At 34.7% G+C, this 27,968-nt stretch overlaps 1 protein-coding gene across 1 annotated transcript in view; it reads right to left on the minus strand.

The window, feature by feature from the left end:
• Positions 1-27,968, minus strand: part of ADAM18 (ADAM metallopeptidase domain 18) — a 186,232-nt gene that overhangs the window by 24,349 nt on the left and 133,915 nt on the right. Inside the window, exon 18 of the mRNA XM_032838071.1 lies at positions 11,500-11,614. Within this exon, the coding sequence (XP_032693962.1) occupies positions 11,500-11,614 (115 nt within the window). The remainder of the gene's footprint in view (positions 1-11,499; positions 11,615-27,968) is intronic.

Below are 27,968 nucleotides of genomic sequence, written 5' to 3' on the forward strand. Positions count from 1 at the left end.
AAGGGGGAATAAAAGAATATTAGTCTTGTATATGATCAAGGTTACACTGTTATCAGAAATATATATATATATATATATATAATTTGTTTTATGATGTTTTTACTTTATGTTTTATGTTTTATAATGTAAACCTCATGAGAACCACAAAGAAAAATTCCTCAATGGAAACAAAAAAGATAGAGAAGAAAATCATCAATATATAAAGGAAGGCATCAAAAAAAAAGAATAAAAGAAAAAACAGAACTGTAAAACAGCCAGAAAACAAGATGACATCAATAAGTCCTTATTTATCAATAATTACTCTTAATGTTAATGGATAGACCAATCTAAACACAAAGAGTGTGGTACCTGGGTGGTTTAGTCGGTTAAGTATCTGACTCTTGATTTCCATTCAGGTCATGATCTCAGGGTCATGAGATCAAATCCATGTCAGACTCCGCACTCAGTGGGGAGTTTGGTTGAGATTCTCTCCCTCTCCTTTTGCCCCTTCCCCTGCTCACATACATTCTCTCTCTCTCGAATAAATAAATGTTTTAAAAATTATAAATAAATAAAAGGCATAGAGTTGATGAATAAAAAATAAGACTCAATTATACACTTCCTATAATAGACTCACTTCAGCTTCAATGACATGTATAGATTCAAAGTAAGGAGACAGCAAAAGATATTCCATACAAGAAGAGCAGAAGTAGCTATACCGAAATCAGACAAAGTAAACTTTAAGCCAAAATAGTAGCAAGAAACATAGAAGATTATTATATGATGATAGACGATCAATTAACCAATAAGATATGGCAATTATATTTATGCATCCACCCAAAATCAGAACACCTGAATATATATTAAGCAAATAGTAACAGGTGTGAAGGAAGAAAAAGAAAACAATATAATAATAGTAGAGGACCACAATAATCTTCTTTTGGCATAAGTAGATATTCAGATAATCAACAAGGAAACTGACTGAATCATACTGTAGACTTAATGGAACTAACAGACACATACAGAAACTTCTTCCATCCAAAAGCAGCAGAATACATATTCTATGCACATATTCTCTAGGGTAGACCACATGATAGGTCACAAAACATGTTTTAGCAAGTTTAAGAAGAATAAAATCATCCTTATCCATTTGTCTTTTTTAAGTTTTTATTTAAATTCCAGTTAGTTAACATACAGTGTAATATTAGTTTCATATGTACAATATAGTGATTTAGCACTTCCATACAATATCCAATGCTCTTCTTAGCAAGTACACTCACTTCTTAATCCCCATCACCTATTTTACTCTTCCCCCTTCCCTCTGGTGAACATCAGATTTTTCTTGATAGTTAAGAGTCTGTTTCTTGGTTTGCCTCCTCCTCTCTTCCCCTAAATCCTTTACTCATTGGTTTCTTTTCTTTTCTTTTTTTTTAAAGATTTTATTCATTTATTTGACAGAGAGAGATCACAAGTAGGCATAGAGACAGGCAGACAGAGTGGGGGGAAGCAGGCTCCCTGCTGAGCAGAAAGCCTGATTCTAGCCTCGATCCCAGGACCCTGAGGTCATGACCTGAGCTGAAGGCAGAAGCTTAACCCACTGAGCCACCCAGGTGCCCTCAATGGTTTTGTTTCTTAAATTTCACATATGAGTGAAATCATATGGTATTTGTATTTCTCTGACAGACATTTTACTTAGCATAATATTCTGTAGCTCTACCCATGATATTGCAAATGGCAAGATTTCATTCTTTTTTATGGCTGAGTAATATTCTATTGTATATGTATACCACATGTGTTTATAGATGCACATTTAAGTGTCTTCCATTATTTTGGCTATTGTAAATAATGCTGAAATAAACATAGGGAGGCATACTTTTTTTGAATTATCATTTTCAATTTATTTGGGTAAATATCCAATAATGGAATTATTGGCTCCTTTTGTACTCCTATTTTTAAAATTTTGAGGAACTTCCATAATGTTTCCCACACTGGCTGTACCATTTTACATTCCCACCCACAGTGTACAAAGGTTCCTTAATCATACCAAGTATCTTTTCCAATCACAATAGTATGAAACTAGAAGTTAAAGGAATGAAATATGGAAATAACTACCTAATTTTATACCTCATGGAACTAGGAGAAAAAAACCAAACAAACAACTAAGCTCAAAGTTAGTAGAAGGAAAGAAATAACCAACATCATAGCAGAAGTAAATGAAATAGAAACTAAAAAAACAACAGAAAAAGTCAATGAAGCTAAGACTTGACTTTTTAAAAATATTGAAAAAGATAAATCTTTGGGGTGCCTGGGTGGCTCAGTGGGTTAATCCTCTGCCTCAGCTCAGGTCATGATCTCAGGGTCCTGGGATCGAGCCCCACATCAGGCTCTCTGCTCAGCAGGGAGTCTGCTTCCCTCTCTCTCTCTGCCTGCCTCTCTGCCTACTAGTGATCTCTGTCTGTCAAATACATAAATAAAATCTTAAAAAAAAAAGAAAAGAAAAAGATAAATCTTTAATTATACTGACTCAAGAAAAGAGAAAGAAATCAAATAAGATCAGAAATGAAAGAGGAGACATTATAGCAGATACCACAAAAATGCAAAGAATCATGAGAAACTACTATGAAGGGGCCCCTGGGTGTCTCCATGGGTTAAAGCCTCTGCCTTCGACTCAGGTCAAGATCCCAGAGTCCTGGGATGGAGCCCCACATCAGGCTCTCTGCTCAGCGGGAAGCCTGCTTCTTCCTCTCTCTCTGCCTGCCTCTCTGCCAACTTGTGATCTCTCTCTGTCAAATAAATAAATAAAATATTAAAAAAAAAGACACTACTATGATAATTATAGCCAAACAAACGGGATAATCTAGATAAAATGGATAAATTCCTGTAATCACATAATCTATGAAGACTGAAACATGAAAAATAGAAAATCTGAACAGACCAACAAAGTCTCTCGAAACAGAAAATTCTCAAACCAGATTGTTTTGGCGAATGCTAGCAAATATTTAAAGAAAGATTAACAGCAATCTTTCTCAAATGTTTCCAAAATTTGAAAAGAAACTTTCAAACTCATTCTGCAAGAGCAGCATTACCTTATATCACAAAAAAAGAAAATTACAGACAAGTATCTGTAATAAATATAGATGCAAAAATTCTTAACAAAATATTACCAAATAAAATTCAAAAACACATTAAAAAGATAATTCATCATGAGAAAGTAAGATTTATCTCTGAGAAGATTCAACATATATAAATAAATAAGTGCAAAACACCACATAAATTTAATGAGAGATAAAAAGATATGAATCATATGATCATCTCAATAAATGCACAAAAAGCACTTGACAAAATATAGTATCTTTTCCTGATAAAAAGTCTCAACAAATTTACTATGATACCCCATCTTAATAAAGGCCATTTAAAGTCCACAGCTAATATACTCAATGGTAAGAAAGATTTTCATATGAGATGAAAAATAAGACAAGGGTGCCACTCTTGTTCAACATAGTACTGGAATTCCATTTATAGTAATCAGGTAAGATAAAGATATAAATAGTACCCAAATCAGTAATGAAAAAGAAAAATGATCTTTGCAGATATGATCCTATATATAGAAAATACTAAAGACAGTATCAAAAAATTGTATCTACCTAATAAATTCAATGAAGTTGCAAGATACCAAATCAATACCCAGAAAACAGTTGTGTTTCTTATATGTATAACAGAATGTCTGAGAGAAAAAACAACAAAAACAAAAACAAAAACATTCCATTCACAATAGCATCAAAAAAATGAAAATATTTAAGAATAAATTTAACCAATGAGGTGAAAGATCTGTACACTGAAAATGATAAAACTTTGATGAAAGAAACTGAAGACATGAACAAATGGTGATGTACCCCATGTTCATGGATTAAAAGAATTAATATTGTTAAAATTTCAATATGACTCAGTCATCCATCGGTTCAATGGAATCCCTCAAAAATATTCCATAAAAATAGAAAAAAGCAATTCTAAAGTTTGTATGGAGTCACAGAAGACCCTGAAGAGCCAAAGTGATCCAGAAAAAGAACCAAAAGCTGAAGGTATCACACTTTCTGATTTCAAACTATACTACAAAGCTAATCAAACAGTTTAGTACTCAAAACAGTTTAGTACTGGCATAAAAATAGATATGTAGAAAAATGGAGCAGAATTGAGAGCCCAGAAATAAACCCATGCACTTATGGTCAAGTAATATTTGACAAGAGACCCAGAATACTCAACGAGGAAAGGATAGTCTCCTCAACACATCATGTAGGGGAAAACTGGATAACCACATGCAAATAAATTAAATTTAATTAATTAAATTTTGTTACTCTGTGGTATCTGTTGTAATGTCTCCTGTTCCATTTCTGATTTTTTAAATTTATTTCTCTTTTCTTGAGTTAGTATAGTTAAAGGATTGTCTTTTAAAAATATTTTTAAAGAATATATTTTTAAAAATGTAGCCTCTACATTTGTAGGAAACTTGTTAAGCCTCTGGCCTAACCTCCAGACTAAATAAATAGGCCTCTTCATAGGAAGACTGGGGTTGTGTTTCAGTCTGCTGTTTATGCACTGTTATGCACTGTTTATCCACTCTGATGGTGGTCTGCCAAAAATGCTTTCTGATTGTTATAGTCCCATGAAGTTCTGGAATGCCAGCACTTTTGGCCACTAGGCTAGGAGATCAAGTGGTGTCTCCTGTGTGGATGTGTACCCTCTCACTTTAGCAACACAGCTGGAGAGTGTATGAGGTGGAACATTCTTACCAGCTTCAGAAAAGCATCAAGAAAATGTTTTGATTACACAAGCCCATGGGCTTCAGCAATGCAGCAGAAGAGTGCCTCATTTGTGTATGTGTTGTGTTTAGTCTGGGAATAGGAGAATGATGATCATGATCACACTTTTTAGCCCCAGCCAGGGATTAGGAAAATGTCACAATTGCCTATTCTTGCAGATTTATGCTAGGGAATGGAAGAACTCTCAACTGTTGGTTTTGCCTATCAGAGCCAGAGAGTGGGGGAACACTGCAACCACTAATACTTTTAGGACTCAAAGGTGCCATGCCTGCCACTCCTGTCCAACCCAGCAAGATGGCTGAAGGGTGCTGCATCTGAACTCACCAGCCCGTATTAACAGGCTATGTGGAGAATGCAATACTGGTATCTACTAATGCTTCTGTCTTTGTTGAATGTCTCAGCTGTTCCCTGCTCTTGAGGTAATGTCCCCAGAAAGCCAAGAAAAGTCTTAAATAAGCTAAGTGCCTTGCAAACTGAGCTGTTTTTTGTTTGTTTGTTTGTTTGTTTGTTTAACCAGGTCTTTCAGTGAGACCACTCATGAGCTCCCCAAAAGCAGAATCTGTTTCCTATAGCATTTTGGGATTCCCAGATGTCACTCCCACTGATTTTTTCCCCAAGCCAAGTCTTTTGAGAACTCATCTCTGTGTGTAGATCCCAGGGGCTACATGGGGCATTAACACTTCCTTCCTCTGGGAGAAGTGCCTGTCTTATGAGATCCCTCTCTATTGGGTAACTCTGCACAAGTTGTGTGTGTGTGTGCATGTGTGTGTGTGTGTGTGCGTTTATGTGTGTGTTTGCAAGACCATGTTTAGTCCTCAGTGTGGTCTTTTATTCTTTGTTGTGGAGAGTTCTTTAGTTTTCAGATCTTTTTCAGAGGAAATGATCTATCTGTAACTGTAGACTTGATGTATCCTTGGGGGAAGGTGAGTTAAGTTCTGAATATTCCTATATCACTATCCTGGAAAGCCTGAGCAATTGCTGTTAAATTGAATGTTTACTTGATAGATATTTAGTTAAAGTATCATTATTGGATTTATATATACATTTAACTATTCTATTTACCTAATGTTCTTTTTCCTCTATTCAGACTTCATCTTATTAATTGGTGGAAAGGAATACCTTGTACAATTTTAATTCTTTAATTTTTTTCCTAAAAATTTTGAATTGTTTTCCTAGTATTTACTCTGGAATTACAATACAGGCAAAAGATATTGCAGGTTCAGTTCCATACCAACACAATAAAGCAAATAACACAAAAAAGCAAGTTAACTTAGTCTTCTATTTTCCCTGTGTATATAAAAGTTATGTTTTCAGTATATTGTAGTCTATTAAGTGTACATTATCATTACAAAAACACTGTGAATACCTTAATGTAAAAACACACTGCTGCTAAAAGATGTTAAATATTATTTGGACTTTTAGTGAGTCATAATATATTTTTAAAGATTTTATTTATTTATCTGTCAGAGAGAGAGAGAGAGCACAGGCAGGCAGAGTGGCAGGCAGAGGCAGAGGGAGAAGCAGGCTCCCTGCCAGGCAAGAAGCCTAACAGGGGACCCAATCCCAGGATGCAGGGATCACTACCCAAGCCAAAGGTAGCTACCCAACTGACTGAGCCACCCTGGTGTCCCATAATATTTTTGCAGAGGAGAATTTTGTCTCAGTGTTGATGACTGCGCACTGTTCAGGGTGGTGGCTGCTGAAGGCTGGGATGGCTGTGGCATTTTGTTAAAATATGACAACAATGAAATTTGTTACATTGATTGACTTTTCCTTTCATGAATGATTTCTTTGTAGCATGTGATGCTGTTCGATAGCATTTTTTAGCTATAGTAATATAAAAAAGTACCCTCTTTTAAAATTGAAACCCTGCTAAAAACCAAGTTTATGTAATATTCTAAATCTTTTGCTGTCATTTCAACAATCTTCACAGTACCTTCACCAGGAGTAGATTCTTTCTCAAGAAACTATTTTCTTTGCTCATCCTAAGAAGCAACTCCTGATGTTAGTTTTATCATGAGATTGCAGTGATTCAGTCATATCTTCAGGTATCACTTCTAATCTAATTTTCTTGCTATTTAACCATGTCTGCAGTTACTTCCTCCACCAGTCTTGAATAACTCAAAGTCATCAGTAAGTGTTGGAATCAACTTGTTTCAAACTCTTGTTAATGTTGATATTTTGACCTCTTCCTATGAATCACAAGTGCTCTTAATTGCATTTAAAATGATGAATCCTTTCCAGAAGGTATTAAATTTCCATTGGCCAGCTCTATCAGAGGAATCACTACCTATGGCTGCCATAGATTTATGAAACGTATTTCCTAAGTAATAGGACTTGAAAATTAAAATTACTCTTTCATCTATGGGCTTTAGGATGAATGCTTTGTTAGCAGGCATGAAAACAACATTAATCTCATTGTAAATCTCCATCAGAGTTCTTACAGGACTAGGTGCATTGTCAATGAACAATGATATTTTGAAAAACTTCTATTTTTCTCAGTAGCAGTCATCAACAGTGGGTATAAAATATTCAGTAAAGTATGTTATAAACATATGTGCTGTCACCCAAGCTTTTCTGTTCCATTTAAAGAGTAGATTTAGCTTAATTCTTAAGGCTTTTGGATTTTCAGAATGGTAAATGAGCATTGACTTCAACTAAGCCACCAGCTGCATAAGTCCCTAACAGGAAGATTCAGCCTTCCCTTTGAAGTTTTGAAGCCAGGCATTGACTTTTCCTCTCCAGCTATGAAATTCATAAACAGCATTTTCTTCCAATGCTTTGTCTACATTGAAAATAGGTTGTTTAGTGTAGTCATTCATTAGTTGTCTTAGCTAGATATTTTAGCTAACTTGCTGCAGTTTATACATCAGCACTTGCTGCTTCACTTTGCACTTTTATGCGATGGAGATGGTTTCTTTCCTTAAATATCATGAACCAACCTCTGCTACTTTCAAACTTTTTTTCTTCAGCTTCCTCACATCTCTTGGCATTAGAATAAAGGAAAAGAACTAGGGCCTTGCTCTGTATTGGGTTTTGGCTTAAAGGAATGGTTGTTTGTTCTTCTATTCAGACCACTAAAACTTTCTCCATATTAGCAGTAAGGTTCTTTTGCTTTTTTTAATTATTTGTATGTTAATGGACTAGCATTTTTAACTTTCCTCAAAAACTTTGCATCCTCAACTTGCCTAACTGGTGCAAGAAGCTTAGCTTTTGGCCTATCTTGGCTTTCAGTGTTCTTTCTTTACTAAGCTTAATCATTTGCAGCTTTTGATTTAAAGTCAGAGACATGAGACTTTTCCTTTCCCTGTGCACTTAGAGGCCTTTGTAGGGTTTTTAACTGGCCTAACTTAAATATTGTTGTGTATCAAGGATATGGAGGCCCAAGAAGAGAGAGAAGAGGAATAGTTTATTGGTGGAGAAATCAAGGCACATATAATATTTATTAATTAAGTTCATTATCTTATTTCTTGCTTTGAGACTTATAACACCTGAAGACTGTCTTCTAACTTATTTAACTAAGTTGAGGAAAACTAAGTATCTGAGAAAATCTCATCACAAACATTGTGTAACACTAATTTAATTAAAGCCACTATTCAAGATAACTCTTTTAATTTCTCAGGTGATCATGACAGATCAATGAAACTAGGAGCTGGTTCTTTGAAAGAATTAATAAGATTGATAAGCCCCTGGCCAGACTTAACCAAAAGAAAAGAGAAAGGACCCAAATTAACAAAATCATGAATGAAAGAGGAGGGATCACAACCTACACCAAAGAAATAAAAACATATTATGAGAAACTATATGCCAACAAATTTGACAATCTAGAAGAAATGTATGCATTACTAGAGATGTATAATCTACCAAACTGAACTAGAAAGAAATAGAAAAACTGAACAGACCCATAACCAGTAAGGAGATTGAAGCAGTCGTCAAAAATATCCCAAAAAACAAGAGCCCAAGTTCAGACGGCTTCCCAGGGGCATTCTACCAAACATTTAAAGAAGAATTAATACCTATTCTCCTGTTCCAAAAAATAAAAATGGAAGAAAAATTTCCAAACTCATTTTATGAAGCCAGCATTACTTGATCCCCAAACCAGACAAAGACCCCATCAAAAAGGAGAATTACAGACCAATATCCCTGATGAACAAGGATGCAAAAATTCTCACCAAAATACTAGCTAATAGGATCCAACAGTGCACTAAAAGGATTATTCACCACAACCAGATGGGATTTATTTCCATGCTGCAAAGTTGGTTCAACATCCGCAAGTCAATCAATGTGGTACAATATATTAATAAAAGAAAAAGCAAGAACCATATGATACTTTCAATAGATACTGAAAAACCATTTGACAAAGCACAGCAACCTTTCTTGATCAAAATTTTTCACAGTGTAAGGATAGAGGGTATATACCTCGATATCTTAAAAGCTGTCTAAGAAAAACCCACGGCAAATATCGTTCTCAAGGGGGAAAAACTGACAGCTTTCCCCCTAAGGTCAGGAACATGGCAGGGATGTCCATTATCACCACTGCTATTTAACATAGTACCAGAGGTCCTAGCATCAGCAATCAGACAACAAAAAGAAATAAAAGGCATCTAAATCAGCAAAGAAGAAGTCAAACTCTCACTCCTTGCAGGTGATATGATACTTTATGTGGAAAACCCAAAAGATTCCACCCCAAAACTGCTAGAACTCATAAAGGAATTCAGTAAAGGGTCAGGATATAAAATCAATGCACAGAAACCAGTTGCATTTCTATGCAAGACAGAAGAAAGAAAAATTAAGGAGTTGATTCCATTTATAATGCACCCAAAACAAAGGCAAAGAATCTGTACTCAGAAAACTATAAAGTACTCATGAAAGAAATTGAGGAAGACACAAAGAAATGGAAAAATGTTCCATGCTCATGGATTGGAAGAACAAATATTGTGAAAGTGTCTATGCTACCTAGAACAATCTACATATTTAATGGAATCCCTATCAAAATACCATCAACGTTTTTCAAAGAAATTGAACAAATTATCCTAAAATTTATAAGGAACCAGAAAAGACCCCAAATAGCTAAAGAAATGTTGAAAAAGAAAACCAAAGTTGGTGGCATCACAATTCCAGACTTCTAGCTCTGTTACAAAGCTATAATCATCCAGACAGTATGGTACTGGCACAAAACAGACCCAAAGATCAATGGAACAGACTAGAGAGCCCAGAAATGGACCCTCAACCCTCAACTCTATGGTCAACTAATCTTCGACAAAACAGGAAAGAATGTCCAATGGAAAAAAGACAGTCTCTTCAACAAACAGTGTTGGGAAAATTGGACAGCCACATGCAGAAGAATGAAACTGGACCATTTCCTTAAACCACACACAAAAATAGACTCAAAATGGATGAAAGACCTCAATGTGAGACAGGAATCCATTAAAATCCTTGAGGAGAATACATGCAGCTACCTCTTTGACTTTCAGCCACAGCAACTTCTCCTTAGAAACATCTCCAAAGGCAAGAATGAACTATTGGGACTTCATCAAGATCAAAAGCTTTTGCACAGCAAAGGAAACAATAAAAAAACCCCGAAAGACAACCAAAAGAATGGGAGGATATATTTGCAAATGCCATATTAGATAAAAGGATTAGTATCCAAAATCTATAAAAAACTTATCAAACTCAACACCAAAAGAACAAATAATCTAATGAAGAAATGCACAGAAGACAGGAACAGACATTTTGGCAAAGAAGATATCCAAATGGACAACAGACACAAGAAAATGTGTTCAATGTCACTTGGCATCAAGGAAATACAAATCCAAACCACAGAGAGATACCACCCCACACCAGTCAGAATGGCTAAAATTTACCAGTCAGGAAATGACAGGTGTGGGTGAGTATGTGGAGAAGGGGAAACCCTCCTACACTGTTTTTGGGAATGCAAACTGGTGTAGCCACTCTGGAAAAAAGTACAGGAGTTCCTCAAAAAGTTGAAAATAAAGCTACCCTATGACATAGCAATCATACTGCTGGGTATTTACACTAAAGATACAAATGCAGTGATCCGAAGGGGCATGTACACCCCAATGTTTATAGCAGCTATGTCCACAATAGCCAAACTATGGAAAGAGCCTAGATGTCCATCAACTGATAAATGGATAAGGATATTATAAACACACACACACACACACACACACACATACATGTGATGGAATACTATTCAACCATTAAAAAGGAAATCTTGCCATTTGCAACAATGTGGATGAAACTAGAGGATATTATGTTGAGCGAAATACATCAGAGAAGGACAATTATCATATGATCTCCTTGATATAAGGAATTTGAGAAACAAGACAGAGGATCGTAGGGGAGGGAAGGGAAAAACAAAACAAGATGAAACCAGAGAGGCAGACAAACCATAAGAACTCTTAATCTCAGGAAACAAACTGAGGGTTGCTGGAGGGGAAGAGGGTGGGAGGGATGGAGTGGCTGGGTGATGGACAGTGGGGAGGGTATGTGCTATGGTGAATGCTGTGAATTGTGTAAAACTGATGAATCACAGACCTGTACTCCTGAAACAAATAATACATTATATGTTAATAAAAAATGTTACTCAGGTGATCATGAAAGATTTGACTCAGCATTATAGTTCTTTAAGTATTTCATAAAAGAGCATATATTTTGTTTTAAAAGTTTAATTTCTACTCACCAGATTTCTGAACATTTCCATCATCAATACTTCCCCCTGGTGAGCCAATCTGGAATTCACAATGTGGAGGCCTATAGCCAGGAAAGCAATGACAATTACCCAAATTATTACATATCTGAAACAAACAAACAAACAAAAAAGTCATATAATTACTATAAATTATATTAATTTTTATATCTTATGTATATATTCAAAAGAATAAAATCACTATTTTTCTGTTTAACACTATATGAGAAATGCTAGAAAAAGTAGTGAAAGTTTTGACATCATAATAATCAATGACAAAATTACTACCTACATGATCCTGCATGATAGTATATTTATGACCTCTATATATTGACAGTTTTTGATAAGTACCTTGCCTTGCTCTAATCATTTTTAATAAATAGGATACAATAAATTATGGCCATTTTATTCAGAGAAAGGTACATTTTGTGAAGTTTGAATTTCTCAAAAATATCTCATTTAGCTATTTTGTAAACATTTGTTATCACCACTTCTTCTACACCTACACTTTAATTTCTATACAAAATATTATAATAAAATTATCATCGATTGACCTGGCCACTTCAATTTTTCATCTTAATCCCCTTTTCCAAATTTTACTTTAGCAACCAATCATTTGTATTTCATTTTTAACTAAACACATTTTCCAAAATAAAATAAAATAGATGCAAAAATTATTTAAAATGAACAATAAAATAAAAATTTATAATAAACTTGCAATTCTAGAGGTTAACATCTATGGACTTTACATGTTATTGTGCTTTTACATTTAATAGTTTAGTATTAATTTTCATTTTAAAGTAAAACAAGTAAATAAAATTTTGTAAAATTCAAACAATTAAAATGCATAAAACTAGGAGTTCTCACTAAGTTCTACTCTCCACCACTAAAAATTTTCCTTGTTTCCTTCCTATTGCTGTATCACTGTCTATTTCCCCCTTCAGTTTTGTTAACATTTCTTTTATATATTCAGATGTTTGAAATTCAGGCATGTGTCTATTACAATCTTTATATCCTCTTGATGAATTGACTCTTTAATTATTATATAGTGACCTTCTTGTCTTTTTTGACAATTTTTGCTTAAAGTGTATTTTCTCTGATATAAATATAGCCACATTACTGTCTTTTGGTTACCATTTGCATGGAAAATCTCTTTTCCATTCCTCCACATTCAGCCTATGTGCATTCTTTTTTTTTTTTTTAATTGTATTTATTTATTTGACAGAGAGTATCACAAGTAGGCAGAGAGGCAGGTAGAGAGAGAGAGGAGGAAGCAGGCTCCCTGCTGAGCAGAGAGCCTGATGAGGGGCTTGATCCCAGAACCCTGGGATCATGACCTGAGACAAAAGCAGAGGCTTTAACCCACTGAGCCACCCAGGCACCCCAAGCCTATGTGTGTTCTTAAAAGTAAAGAAAATCACTGTAGGCAGTATATAATTTCCTTTTTGTTTGTTTGTTTGTTTGTTTTTAAGATTTTACCTATTAATTTGACAGACAGAGATCACAAGTAGGCAGAGAGGCAGGCAGAAAGAGAGAGGAAGGGAAGCAGGCACCCTGGTGAGCAGAGAGCCTGATGCGGGGCTGGATCCCAGGACCCTGAGATCATGCCCTGAAATGAAAGCAGAGGCTTTAACCCACTGAGACACCCAGGCACCCTATAATTTCCTATTGTTTTTAAATAAAAATTTAATTAATTTATATTTAAAGTAATTATGGATTAGAAAGGATTTACTATTGCCTTTGTGTTCATTATATTCTGGTGGTTTCTTTGTTCTGTTTTTCTTCTCTTGCTGTCCTCCTTTATGATTTAATTTTTTTAAAAATACGTTAATGCTTTGATTACTTTCTCTTTCTCTTTAGGGTGTTTACTACAGGTTTTTTTTTTTTTATTTGTGGTTATCATGAAGCTTACATAAAATATTTTATAGATAGAACAGTCTACTTTAAGCTGATAACAACCTAACTTTGACTTATACAAATATTCTACACTTTAATTTCAGCTTCTCCCACATTTTGTGTAATTGATGCTAAAATTTCCATCATTGTATATGGTGTATTAACATATTTTTGTATTTAGTTAATTTTAATACTTTTCTTTTAAAGATTTTTTTTTTTTTTTTGAGAGAGAGAGTGAGAGCATGAGCAGGGAGAAGGGGCAGAGAGACAGGGAAAGCAAGCTACCTGCTGATCCCAGGACCCTGAGATCATGACCTGAGCCAAAGGCAGACACTAAATGGAGCTACCCAGGTGCCCTAATTTTAAATTGTGTCTCTTAACTTTTACATCAGAGTTTACATGCTAACATCAGAATATAAGAATATTCTGAATTTGAATTTATTTTATTTTTTACTGTGACTTTTAATGCTTTTACATGTTTTCATGTTGTTAGTGTCTATTTTTAAACTCGAAGAACTCTCTTTTCCATTTCAGAAGAGAGAATATATGAAGAAATAACAACTGAAAACTTCCCAAATTCAATGAATAACATGAAAACAAACATGTGGAAACTCATAAACTTCAAGTAAGATGAACTTAAAATGGCTCACACTGGTACATATTATAACGAAATTTTAAAAGCCAAAAGCAGAGAGAGAATTTAGAACCAGCAAGAGAAGTAACTTGTCACGTACAAGAGATCCTAATTCAGATTATCAATAGCTTTCTTGTGAGAAACTTGGGAAGCCAGCAGGCAGATGGCTGTTATATTCAAAGTTATATTCAAAGTGCTAATAGAAAAAAAGAAAGAAAGAAAGACAGAAAGAGAAAGACGGACAGACAAAAACAAAACCAAAAATGCCTGTCAACCAAGAATCCTATATTTGGCAAAAGAGTTCTTCAAATGTAAGGGAGAAATTAATGCCCAAATAAACAAGAATTAAGAGAATTAATTATTACTATAACAGTCCTGCAAGAAATGGTCAAAGGAGTCTGGCAGGGTGATTTGAAAGGGCAGTATATTATAACTTAAGTTTAAATGAAAAAATGAAGATCTCAATAAAGGTAAATACATGTGGATTTCCAAAAACTAAAGTTATTGTAACAACTGTAACTCTACTATTTATTTTCTACATGACAATAAACTAATAGATTAAAAAACAATTATTACTCTAAAAGCTAATATTATTGTAATCTTTATAACTTCACATTTTGTTTTTACATAACTTAAGAGAGCAATATCTGATGTTAAGTTGCAAGGACCATAACTCTGTATAATATTCTAGTAAGCAAGGAATGCTGTCCCGTGAAAGAAATAAATGGACCATTTCTGTAGGGTTACAAGACATACTAAAAGAGAAAAAGCACAATTTGAAGAAATAGAACAAGGTGAAGTTCAGATTGATAGGGCAGATATGTTGGAGTTATCAGACTAGAGGTCTAAACAACCATGGCTAATGTACTAGGGGAAAGTAGACAATATAAAAGAACAGATAGGTAATAAAAGCAGAGAGATAGGAAATTCCAAAACTGAAATGTAAAGAGAAAAAATAGTAAAAAAAGACATCACAGAATATCTAAGAAGTGTGGGATAATTAAAAAAGATATAACATGATATAACATGCATATCATGGGCATACCAGAAGGAGAATAAAGAAAGGGACAGAAAAATATTTGAAGCAGAACTTCCAAATTTAATGATAGACACAAAACCTTATATACAGGAACTTTAGAGAATACCAAGCAAGGTAAATATTTCAAAACTACATGTAGAAATAACATATTCAAACTGCGAAGAATAAAAAAAAAATGAAGAGGAAAAACTTGAAAGAAGGTAGAAAAAAAAAAAAACCCTTATCTATAGAAGAACATGGAAGGCAATTACATTGGACTTCTCTTCAGAAATCATGAAAGCAAGAAGAAAACGGAGTGAGATACTTAAAATGGTGAAAAAAATAAATCCCCATCTTAAATGTGTATCCATTAAAATTATTTTCAAAAGAGAAGAAAAAACATAAAAACTTTCTCAAACAAACATTCAGAAATTTTTCACCAGTATACCTGCTTTCCAAGAAAAGCTACAGAAAGGACTGATATAGATTAGAAACTCAGACATACCAAAAGAAAAAAAAAAGTAAAAGAGAAGGAATAAAGGAAGGTAAAATAATATCTTTTCTTTTTCTTATTCTTAATTGACTTAAGAAATAACAATTTGACCAAAATATGGCAACATTGCATTTGGTGATTATAGTTTATAGGTAAGAGAAATTAATTACAGAAATGTAAGGCATAAGAGGGAGGTACTGGGAATACTTTGTTACAAGTATTTATACTACTCATAAAAATTTCTTTTTTTTCCATTGCTGGCTTTATTTTTTTTTATTTAAATTTATTTTTTTCAGTGTTCCAAGATTCATCGTTTATGCACCACATCCAGTGCTCCATGCAATACATGTCCTCCTTAATACCCACCACCAGAAAATATACATTATTCTTGAGCTCACAGAGACAATTCACCAAGATAAACTGAATGCTTGGCTATAAAACCCACCTAAAATTTTTAAAAGAATAGCTATCATACAAAGTATGCTTCATGCCAAGAAGGAATGATGGAATTAAACTAGAAATCAATATGAGAAATATTACTGGAAACCCCAAAATATGTTGTGACTAAGCAACACCTTCTAAATAATAGTCAAAGAAGTTTCAAAAGAAATTTAAAAAAGCTAAGTCAAAATGTAAATACAACTTATGAATATCTAGTGGGACACAGTGAAACCACAGCTTAGTGGGAAATTTATAGCATTTAGTGCATGCATTACAAAAGATCTAAAATCAATAATCTATTCTGTGCTTTGGAAACTAGAAAAAAGGAGAGAAAACTAAATCTAATAAAGATTATTGTGGAAATGATTGAAAACTAAAAATTTATAGAGGAAATTAAAATCAAAGCTCACTCATTAAAAAAATAAGTGAATTGATTAGTCTCTAACCAGGTAAATTCAAGAAAAAAGAGAAAAAATCCAAATTATTGATATCATAAAGTACCACCATTATTGATCCATGAACATTGAAAAGATAAGGTAGGGGGAGGAGTTAAGGTGGTGGAGAAGTAGGGGACCCTAATTTTGACTGATCTCTGGAATGCAGCTAGATAGTTATCAAATCATTCTGAACATCAGCAAAATCAAGATATGAGAAAATAATTGCTGCAATTCTACAGGTAGAAAATTGATCACTTTGGGGAAGGTAGGGATTGTGGAGATGTGAATCTGGGGCAATATATTGGAAGATAAAAGTCAGAGGGGAGGGAACTTGCATAAAGAGGCAGCAGAGTGCAAAAAGGAATCTAGAAGTCTGCTAGAGTTGGTGATGGCCCTGGCTTGAAGGTGCTCAGGTGGTGAAGTGGAACAGAATCCCAGGTGGGACAGTGTAATCTCAGGATCCCTGGGGTCACAAAAAGAGTGAGGGTGTCTGAGTATGGCAGAGTTCCCAAACATCAGAGAGGGGGAGCTGGCTGAAAACAGTGAGTCTCGGCACTGGCTTTCTACTTGGTGTTGCCATAAACCTCCTCTGCTGCAAGTTCCCATGACCACTCTCTGGGCAGGGGACCAGCAAAAAGCAGAAGTCTGACAAGACCCCCCTCCCTCCCCCAGGAGGAACAGCATGAGTTCACACCACAGAAGCCTGTGAAGTTTGGAGACTTGAAATGTGGTAGCATACCTGACATAAAAATGCTTAGTCACAGGCTGAGTGAACACAGAGTTCTGGTGGAAACCAGGGATATAAGAGTGATTGACTCCTTTTCTGTGAGGGCTCACTAAAAAGTGGGGAACATGAACTTTCATCTCCAGGGCTAGAGATTGGAGTGCCACCATTTTCATCTCCCCATTGATGCTGAAAGCCTTCAGAGAGCAAAACAGTGCCACATAGGATGATCTGGAGCCATTACAAGTAGCCTGGGCCCTGACAATTCCACCAGGGTAAAGCACCTGAGAATCAATCCAAGAGGTCCCTGCTACCAAGGACCAGCAGGAACATCCAGCTAACACTAAGTTTACTGATCATACAGAACTGCAAAATGTCAGCTCTTGGAGAAAAGAGTATACAGCATTCATGGTTTTGTTTTGTTTTGTTTAGTTTTTCATGATTCTTTAGTCTTTCAGGTTTTATTTTTAGCTATTTTTAAAAAATTTTTTCAACTCTATTTTTATTTCTTAATTCTTATTTATATATATAATGGTTTCTTTTTATTTTATTTTATTTTATTTTATTTTTGTATATATATAAAATCCTATTTTAGGATCTAGTTTCTTTTAAAAGACCAAAATACATCCAGGATCTAGTTTATTGTTTTGTTCTGTTTTACTACTTTTTCAGTTTTTTTCTCATTTTGTATTATTTATTTTTTCTTCAGGTTTATTTTGCTTGTATTTTTCTGGTTTGTTACTATTTTTATCTTACTTCTCTCTGTTATCTTTTATCTTCTGAACAGAATGATAAGACAGACAAATTCACCCCAAAAGAAAGAACAGGAGGCAGTACTCACTGCCAGGGGTTTAATCAATATGGATATAAGCAAGATATAAGAACTAGAATTTAAAATACACTTATAAAGATACCAGCTGTTCTTGAAAAAAGCATAGAGGACAGTAGAGAATCCCTTATTATAGACATAAAAGAAGTAAAATTAATCAGTCCAAAATTAAGAATGCTCTTACTAAGATGTAGTCAATGATGGAGGCTCTACTGCTAAGATAAACAAGACAGAAGAGAAAGCCAGTGATATAGATGACAAAATGATGGACAATAAGGAAGCTACAAACAGTGAGAAAAACAACTACTGGGTCATGAAGGGAGACTTCAAGAAATCAATGATACCATAACACAAAATAGTATTTGAATAATAGGGGTCTTAGAAGAGGAAGAGAGAGACAGAAGGGCAGAAGGTTTATTTGAACAAATTATAGCTGAGAATTTCATTATTCTGGGGAAGGAAACGGGCATTCATATCTAGGAGTCACAGAGAACACCCCTTCAGAATCATTAAAAATAGGTCAACACACTGACACATAATAGTGAAACTTGCAAATATCAGAAATAAAGGGAAAATCCCAAAAGTACACAGGACGATAGGTCCTTAACCCACAAGAAACACAAGACTGGCAGCAGACATGTACACAGAGACCTGGAAGGCCAAAAAGGACTAGAATAATATATTCAATGTGCTAAATGGGAAAAAAAAATGCAACCAAGAATACTTTATTCAGCAAGGCTGTCATTCAGAATATAAAGAGAGATAGAATATCCAGGACAAACAAAAACTAAAGGAATCTGCAAACACTAAACCAACCCAGTAAGAAATATTAAAGGGAATACTTTGAGCAAAGAGAGAGCCCCAAAGTAACAAAGGCCAGAAAGAAACAGAGACAATCTAAAGAAACAGCATCTTTACAAGTAATACAATACCACTGAATTCATATATTTCAATAATTACTCTGAATGTAAATGGTCCAAGTGTTCCAATCAAAGGACATGGGGTATCAGATTGGATTAAAAAAAAAAAAGAGAGAGAGAGAGAGAGACCAATCTATATTCTGTCTACAAGAGATTCATTGAAGATCCAAAGACACCTCCAGATTGAAAGTGAAGGGGTAGAGAACCATTTATCATTCTAATGGACATCAAAAGAATGCTAAAGTGGAAATCCTTACATCAGACAAACTAGATTTTAAACCAAAGACTATAATAAGAGATGAAGAGGGACACTTTATCATAATTAAAATGTCTATCCAACAAGAAGTTCTAACAATTATAAATATTTATGTCTCTAGCTTGGGAGCAACCAATCATATAAAGCAATTAATAACAAAATTAAGGAAACACATTGATAACAACAACATTATAGTAGAAGACTTTGAAGTGCCTGGGTGGCTCAGTGGGTTAAGCCTCTGCCTTCAGCTCAGGTCATAATCTCTGGGTCCTGGGATCGAGCCCTGCATCAGGCTCTCTGCTCAGCAGGGAGCCTGTTTCCCCCTCTCTTTCTGCCTGCCTCTCTGCCTACTTGTGATCTCTCTGTCAAATAAATAAATAAAAATCTTTAAAAAAATAGTAGAGGAATTGAACACCTGACTCACAGCCATGGACAGATCATCTAAGTGGAAGATCAACAAGACTCTGAATGACACACTGGGTCAGATAGACGTAACAGATATTTTTGAGCATTTCATCCTAAAGCAACAGAATGCACATTGAACATTCTCCAGAATGGATCACATACTGGGTCACATATCAGTCCTCAATTGGTATCAAAAGATAGAGATTATTCCATGCATATTTTAGGGCCACATTGCTTTAAAATTTGAACTCAGTCAAAGAGAAAATTTGGAAGGAACACAAATGCACGTAGGTTACAGAGCATCCTACTAAAGAATGAATGGGTCAACCACGAAATTAAGGAAGAATGTTTTAAAAAGCACATGGAAACAAATGAAAAGAAAATATAAATGTTCAAAACCATTGGGATGCAGTGAAGACGATACTAAGAGGGAAGTATATAAGAGGGAAGTAATATAAGCCTTTCTCAAGAAACAAGAAAGGTCTCAAGTACACAACCTAACCCTACACCTAAAGGAGCTAGAGAAAGTACTGAAAATAAAGCCTAAACCCAGCAGGAAAAGAGAATTAATAAATATTGAGCAGAAATCAATAAAATAGAAACCAAAAAAACAATAGAACAGATCAATGAAACTAGGAGCTAGTACTTTAAAAGAATTAATAAGCTACATAAACCTCTGGTCAGAATTATCAAAAAGAAAAGAGAAAGGACTCAAATAAATAAAATCATAAGTGAAAGAGAGATCACAAGCAACACCAAAGAAATAAAAGCAATTATAAGAGAATATTATGACAATTATATCTGGAAAGAATGGATACATCCCTAAAAACCTATAAACTATCTAAACTAAAACAGAGAAATAATAAACCTGAACAGATGAATGACCAGCATAGAAAGTTGAAGCAAAAAGCTCCCAACAAACCATATCCAGGACCAAATGGCCCCCAGTAGAATTCTACCAAATATTTAAAGATTTAATACTTATTCTTCTGAAGCTATTTAAAAAAAAAAATGGAAGGAAAACTTCCAAACTCATTCTATGACACCAGCATTTTCTTGATCTTAAAACCAAAGACCCCACCAAAAAGGAAAATTGCAGACCAATATCCCTGACGAATATGGATACAAAAATTCTCACCAAGATTCCAGCTAATAGGATTCCACAATACATTAAAAGGATTGTTCACCATAACCAAGTGGGATTTCTTCCAGGGCTGCAAGAGTGGTTCAACATCCATAAATCAATCAATGTGATATACTACATTAATAAAAGAAAGGACAAGAACCATATGATCCTCTCATTTGTTGCAGAAAATACATTTGATGAAATACAGAATCCTTTCTTGATAAGAACTCTCTGCCATGTAGGGATAGAGGGAACATACCTCAGTATCATAAAAGCCATATATGAAAAACCCACAGTGAATATTATCTTCAACAGAGAAAAATGGAGCTTTTCCCCTAAGGTCAGAAACATAACTGGGATCTTCAGTCTCAGCACTGCTCTTCAACATAGTGCTGAAATTTCTAGCTTCAACAATCAGAGAACAAAAAGAAATAGAAGGCATCCAAATTGACAAAGTCATATCAAAATTTCACTCTTTGCAGACAACATTATATTCTATATAGGAAACCCAAAAGCCCTACCCAAAATTTTTAGAACTCATACAGGAATTCAGCAAAGTGGCAGGATATAAAATCAATGGCACAGAAGTCAGATGCACTAACAACGAGATGGAAGAAAAGAAATTAAGGAGTTAATCCCATTTACAATTGTACCCCAAACCGTAAGATATCTAGAAATAAACCTAACCAAAGAGGTAAAGGTCCTATACCCTAAAAACTATAGAGCTTTAAGGAAAGAAATTGAGGAAAACACAAAGAAATTGAAAAACATTCTATGCTAGTGAATTGGAAGACTAAATATTGCTCAAATGTCAATGCTACCAATGCAATCTATACATTCAATGCAATCCCTATCAAAATACCATCAACATGTTTTCACAGAGCTGGAACAAACAATTCTAAAATTTGTATGGAATCAAAAAAGACCCCGAATAGCCAGAAACATGTTGGAAAAAAAAAAAAATTAAAAGAAAAGAAAGCTGGTGAGATGAAAATTTTGGACTTCAAACTATATTACGAAGCTGTAATCAACAAGACAGCTGGGGTAAAACCAACACATAGAACAATGGAAGAGAATAGAGAACTCAGAAATGGACCCTCATCTCTATGAACAACTAATCTTTGACAAAGCAGGAAAGAATAAGTAATAGAAAACAGGACTTTCCCTTCAACAAATGGAGTTGGGAAAATTGGACAGCTACATGTAGAAGAATGAAACTGGACCATTTCCTTACACTATACACAAAAATAAATTCAAAATGGATGAAAGCTCTAAATGTGAGACAGGAATCCATCAAAATCCATCAAAACACAAGCAGCAACCTCTTTGAGCTTGGCCACAGCAACTTGATGCTAGACGTGTCTCAAAGGAAGAGAAACAAAAGCAAAAATGAACTATTTGTACCTCATTAAGACAAAAAAATAAAGCTTTTGCACATCAAAGGAAACAGTTGACAAAACTAGAAGACAATCTACAGAATGGGAGAAGATATTTGTAAATGTCTTATCAGATAAAAGGCTAATATCCAAAATCTATAAAGAATTTCTCAAACTCAGCACCCAAAGAACAAAATAATCCGGTCAAGAAATGGGCAGAAAACATGAACAGATATTTCTCCAAGGAAGACATCCAAATGGCCAAGAGACACATGAAAAATGCTCAGCAGCACTCAGCATCTGGGAAATACAAATCAAAACCACAAAGACATACCACCTCACACCAGTCAGAATGGCTAAAATTAACAAGTCACAAAACGACAGATTTTGGCAAGGATACAGAGAAAGGGAAATTCTCTACACTACAGTGGGAATGCAAACTGGTATAACCATTCTAGAAGATAGTATGGAGGCTCCTCAAAAGTTAAAAATAGAGCTACCCTGCAACCCAGAAATAATTGCATTACTAGATATTTATCCCAAAGATACAAATGTATTGATCTGAAGGGGCATTTACATCCCAATGTTTGTAGCAGCAATGTCCACAATAGCCAAAATAAGGAAAGAGGCCAGATGGATTAAGAAGATGTGTGTGTGTGTGTGTGTGTGTATTTTGAATATTACTCAGCCATCAGAAAAAAAAAAAAAATGAAAACTTACCATTTGCCAATGATGTGGGTGGAACTAGTGTTTTATGCTAGGGAAAACAAGTCAGTCAGAGAAAGTCAAATACCATATGATTTCACTCATGTGTGGAATTTAAGAAAACAGATGAACATAGGGGAAGGGAAGGAAAAATAAAATAGATGAAATTAAAGAGTGAGACAAACCATACGAGACTCTTAACTATTGGAATCAAACTGAGGGTTACTGGAGGGGAGGTAGGTGAGAGTATGGTGTAACAGGGTGATGGTCATTAAGGAGGTACTTGATGTCATGAACACTTGGTGTTATATGCAACTGATGAATCACTAAATTCTACCTCTGAAACTAATAATACACTATATGTTAATTAAATTGATTTAAAATAAAAATACAAAATGATAGTAAAGTAATATCCTAAAAATTCTATGTGTATAAATTGATAACATAGGTGAAATGAACCAATTCATTGAAAGACACAATTTATAAAAGGTCACACAGGAAGAAGTAGTTTATATAGGTCTGTATCTATTAAATAAATTAAATCTATATCTAATAATCTTCCAAAACAGCACATAACTCAGATGTGTTCTCTGGTAAATTTGATCAAGCATTTAAGAAAGGGATTATGTCAATTCTTTACAACCTCTCTCAGAAAATAGAGGCAGAAAGATCACTTCTAAATTCACTGTGAGGTCAGCATTTTCCCAATACCAAACCAGAAAAGCCATTACAAGAAAGAACTATAAACAATATCACTTATAAGTGCATAAATCCTCAATAATATTAGTAAATCAAATTAATTAACATATAAGAGAATATTTCAGAATAAAATGGCTTTATTCCTGATATACAAGTTAAGATTATCATTTGAAGATCAATTGCTGTAATCTATCACATCAATAGGCTAAAGAAGAAAAGTCATATGATTGCATCAATAGATTCAGAAAAAAGGACTTGACCAACACACCACATTTATGATTAAAAATTCTCATCAATCCAGGCATAGAGGGGGAAATTCCTCAATATGAGGAACATCTACAAAAAAATGTACAACTAACATCATAATAATAAGAAGTGGAAAACATACAGATAACCAATAAGTGCATAAAAAGATGCTCGGCATCACCGATCATCAAGGAAATGCAATTCAAAACCACAATTATATACTACCCCACACATGGTAGAATGACTATTATCAAAAAGATATGAAATAACTAGGGGCGCCTGGGTGGCTCAGAGGGTTAAAGCCTCTGTCTTCCGCTCTGGTCATGATCCCAGAGTCTTGGGATCAAGCCCTGCATTGGGCTCTCTGCTCAACAGGGAGCCTTCTTCCTCCTCTATCTCTCTCTGCTTGCCCCTCTGCCTGCTTGTGATCTCTGTCTGTCAAATAAATAAAAAAATAATCTTTAAAAAAAAGATATGAAATAACTAGTGTTGGTCAGGATGAGAAGAAAAGGGAACCATTGTGCACTGTTGGTGGGGATGCAAACTGGTGCAGCCACTGTGGAAAACAGCATGTCTTTTCCTAAAAAAAAATTAAAAATAGAGCTACCATACAATCCAGTACTTCCAATTCTGGGTATCCATCCAAAAAAACCAAATTACTAACTTAAAAAGATATTTACTATAACATTTTTTGTAATGGTCAAGATACAGAAACAATGTAAGTGTTATCTAGAATAAATGGATAAAAAAAGATGTGGCATGTATACACACACACACACACACACACACACAAAATGGAATATTATTCAGCTATTAGAAACAATGAAATCTTGTCACTAGTGGCAACATGGATGGATCTTGAGGGCATTATGCTAAGTAAAATAAGTAAGACAGAGAAAGTTGAATATCATCTGATCCCTTCTATAGATAGAATTTTTTTAAAAACAAGCATGTAAGTACAGAGAACCAAAGGTGAAGGGTGGGGAAGGAATGATGGGTGAAACGGGTGAAGGTCTTCAAAGATAAAAGCTTCCAGTTATAAAATAAATAAATAATAAGGATGTAATATAAGTATGGTGAATATAGTTAATGATATGTTATTGAATATTCAAAAGTTGCCAAGAGAGTAGTAGATCTTAAAGTTCCTCAGCACAAGAAAAAACAGTTATAACTATGTATAATGATGGACGTTAACTAGAATTGTTGTGGTGATCACTTTGAAATGCATAGAAATATTAAAGCATTATATTGTACATCTTGAACAAATGTATATTTGTCAATTAACTTCAATAAAAAAAGAAAAAGGTAGAGAACAATTGGAGCTAAGAATACATAAGAGAATCAGGGGAAAACTAGGGAAAAAATAGAAAGTAAATGAAAGAGTAAAAATATAGACAAGTTGAAGGAGAAAAAAAAATTGGAAAGGAGAGAGTAAGCCATGGGGTTTGGAGACAAAGGTAAGTTATTTTGTGAGCTTTCACTTGGGTGTTGGTCATGGAAGGTCACAGGTGAGAGGATGGAGGAATGTAAGATGTGTGCCCTGGGTTGATGAATACATCCCCTTTGTTGTTTTCAGGAAGTAAATGTCTTTATTATTTTTTTAATTTAGACATGTTTATTTGAATATGACTCTTTGTAAAGTTTGAAACTATTTTTAAATCTACAGATAAAAAATTGCTCTACCTTATTTAGAATTTCACAAATTAATATGGTCTACTACATTGAAAGAATATAAGAAAAATCGTGAGAAGCTAGAAGCTTTCCTGCTAAGATCAGGAGCAAGGCCATGATGTTTACTCTTAATATTTTTTCTCTTTTCAACATTATACCAGGAGTTCTAGCTAATGCAATAAAAACAGGAAATAAAAGATATAAGATTCAGAAAGAAAGAAATAAAATATTTTGTTCTCAGATGACATGATTGTGTAAATAATCCCAAACAATCAACAAAAAAGTTATAAGAACCAGTAAGTGATTATGTAAAGTTGCCTAATGAAAAGTTAATATATAAGTTAATTGCTTATTTATATATAACAATAAACAATTGAATTTGAAATTAAAAACAGTACCATTTACATTAACACCAAAAAATAATAATTGGTTATAAATTTAAAAGACCTGTATTAGGAAAACTGCAAAAGTCTATGTAACAAACTCAAAGATCTATATAAATGGAAAGATAGTCTATGTATAAGGATATGAAGATTCAATACTGTCAAGATGTTAGTTCTTCCCCCCCTTGATCTATTCAATATGATCTCAGCCAAAATTCAATTGGGTTATTTTGTGGATCTGACAAACTGATTTGGCAAACTTATGTTTATTATAGAAAGGCAAAAGACACAGAATAACCAACATAATACTGAAGAACAAAAAAGGCTCTCTTTAACTACCTGATATGTATATTTATTTTAAAGCTAAAATAATCAAAACAGTGTGGTGTTGGCAAAGGAATAAACAGACTGATAGCATGAAATAGAGAAACCAGAATTAAATCCACATAAGTATAGTCAACTGGTCTTTGATAATGGAGAAAGGCAGAGAGTTTAATGGAGAATCATACTTTAAAAAATGGTGATGGAAATTTACATGCAAAAAATTAGTACTTATGCCTTTCATAAAAACTAGCTCAAAATGGATCATAGAACTAACTGTAAAATACAAAACTATAAAACTTGTAGAAGATAACACTGGAGAAAATCTTGGTGACCTTGGGTTTGGAGATAACTTTTTATATACAACATCTTACACTGTTGATGGGAATGCAAATTGGTACAGCTACTTTGGAAAACAGTGTGGAGATTCCTTAAGAAACTAAAAATAGAGCTACCTTATGACCCTGCAATTGAACTACTGGGTATTTACCCAAAGATAAGGATGTAGTGAAAAGAAGGGACATCTGTACCCCAATGTTCATAACAGCAATGGCTGCAATCACCAAACTGTGGAAAGAGCCAAGATGCCCTTCTATAGATGAATGGATAAAGAAGATATGTTCCATATACACAATGGAATATTATGCCTCCATCAAAAAGGATGAATACCCAACTTTTGTATCAACATGGATGGGACTGGAGTAGATTATGTTGAGTGAAATAAGTCAAGCAGAAAAAGTCAATTGTCATATGGTTTCACTTACTTGTGTAATATAAGGATTAACATGGAGGACATTGGGTGGAGGAAAGGAGAAGTGAGTTGAGCCAGGAGAGACTGTGGATGCTGAGAAACAAACTGAGGGTTTTGGAGGGGTGGAGGACACGTATTGCATAAAGCACTGGGTGTGGTGCATAAACAATGAATCTTGGGACACTGAAAAAATAAAATAAAATTTAAAAAAGCATGTTGCATGAAAGAAAGACATGGAATTGAATATTGAAATCTTTGTCTTTAACAATGGGGACCAGATTCAGGAATGTCCACCACTTATAGTCAATAACTAAAATTTTCAATATAATCTCTTGTTTTTAAATTCTTGATATATTTAGATCATTAATAAAATGATAAATTGCTAGGGAGCCTAATTTAAAGTATATACCCAAAAGAGTTGGAGACTTATCTTTTCACAAAAATCTGCACATGAATATTTAAGTGGTTATATTCATAACTGCAAAAATTTGGAAGCAACCAATATGTCTTTCAGTGGTGAATAAATAAATGGGTATTAAGGGGAAACTGTGGAAAATCCAGACATCAGACATGAAGGAACCTTAAGTATATGTTACTAATGTTCCTAGTGCCCTGTAATTGGGGACCAGCATTAACTTGGGAGTCTGGTTAAAAGCACTCAAAAAGAGCAAAAGATCTTACGGGGCGACTGGTGGAATACAGCATTCACAGGCAGGGGCCTAAGTCCATGGTCCCAGCATGGTCACCGACAGTGACCATCTGTGGCAGAGTCCAGTAGGGCCCCCAGTCCGTGGTCCCTGAGCCTGCTGATTTCCACTGCTTGCACCAACTCTAAGGACTAGGCACACTTCCACCTGTGGCTGAGAGAACCCAGTGCAAACTCCGGTCCATATCCTTTGGCCCATAGCCTTCCATGACCTGTGCAGCTGTGGGATCTGAGTGCATCTGGTGTGGGCCTGGACTCCAGACAGTAGTCCCAGCAAAGGCAACCACCAGAAGTGGGCTCCCTGGATCACTATCTCTTGCAGTATTGTGGCATGGGGGTGCAGAGACAAGCAGGGCCTCCCGTGACAACTGGGACATGGCTGGGGGTGCACGCCTCCTGTGGAAGGTTCAGTGGAGCTTGCAGAGG

This window comes from Lontra canadensis, unplaced genomic scaffold (genome assembly GCF_010015895.1).
Source record: "Lontra canadensis isolate GAN:19392208 unplaced genomic scaffold, GSC_riverotter_1.0 scaffold101, whole genome shotgun sequence".
NCBI lineage: Eukaryota > Metazoa > Chordata > Mammalia > Carnivora > Mustelidae > Lontra > Lontra canadensis.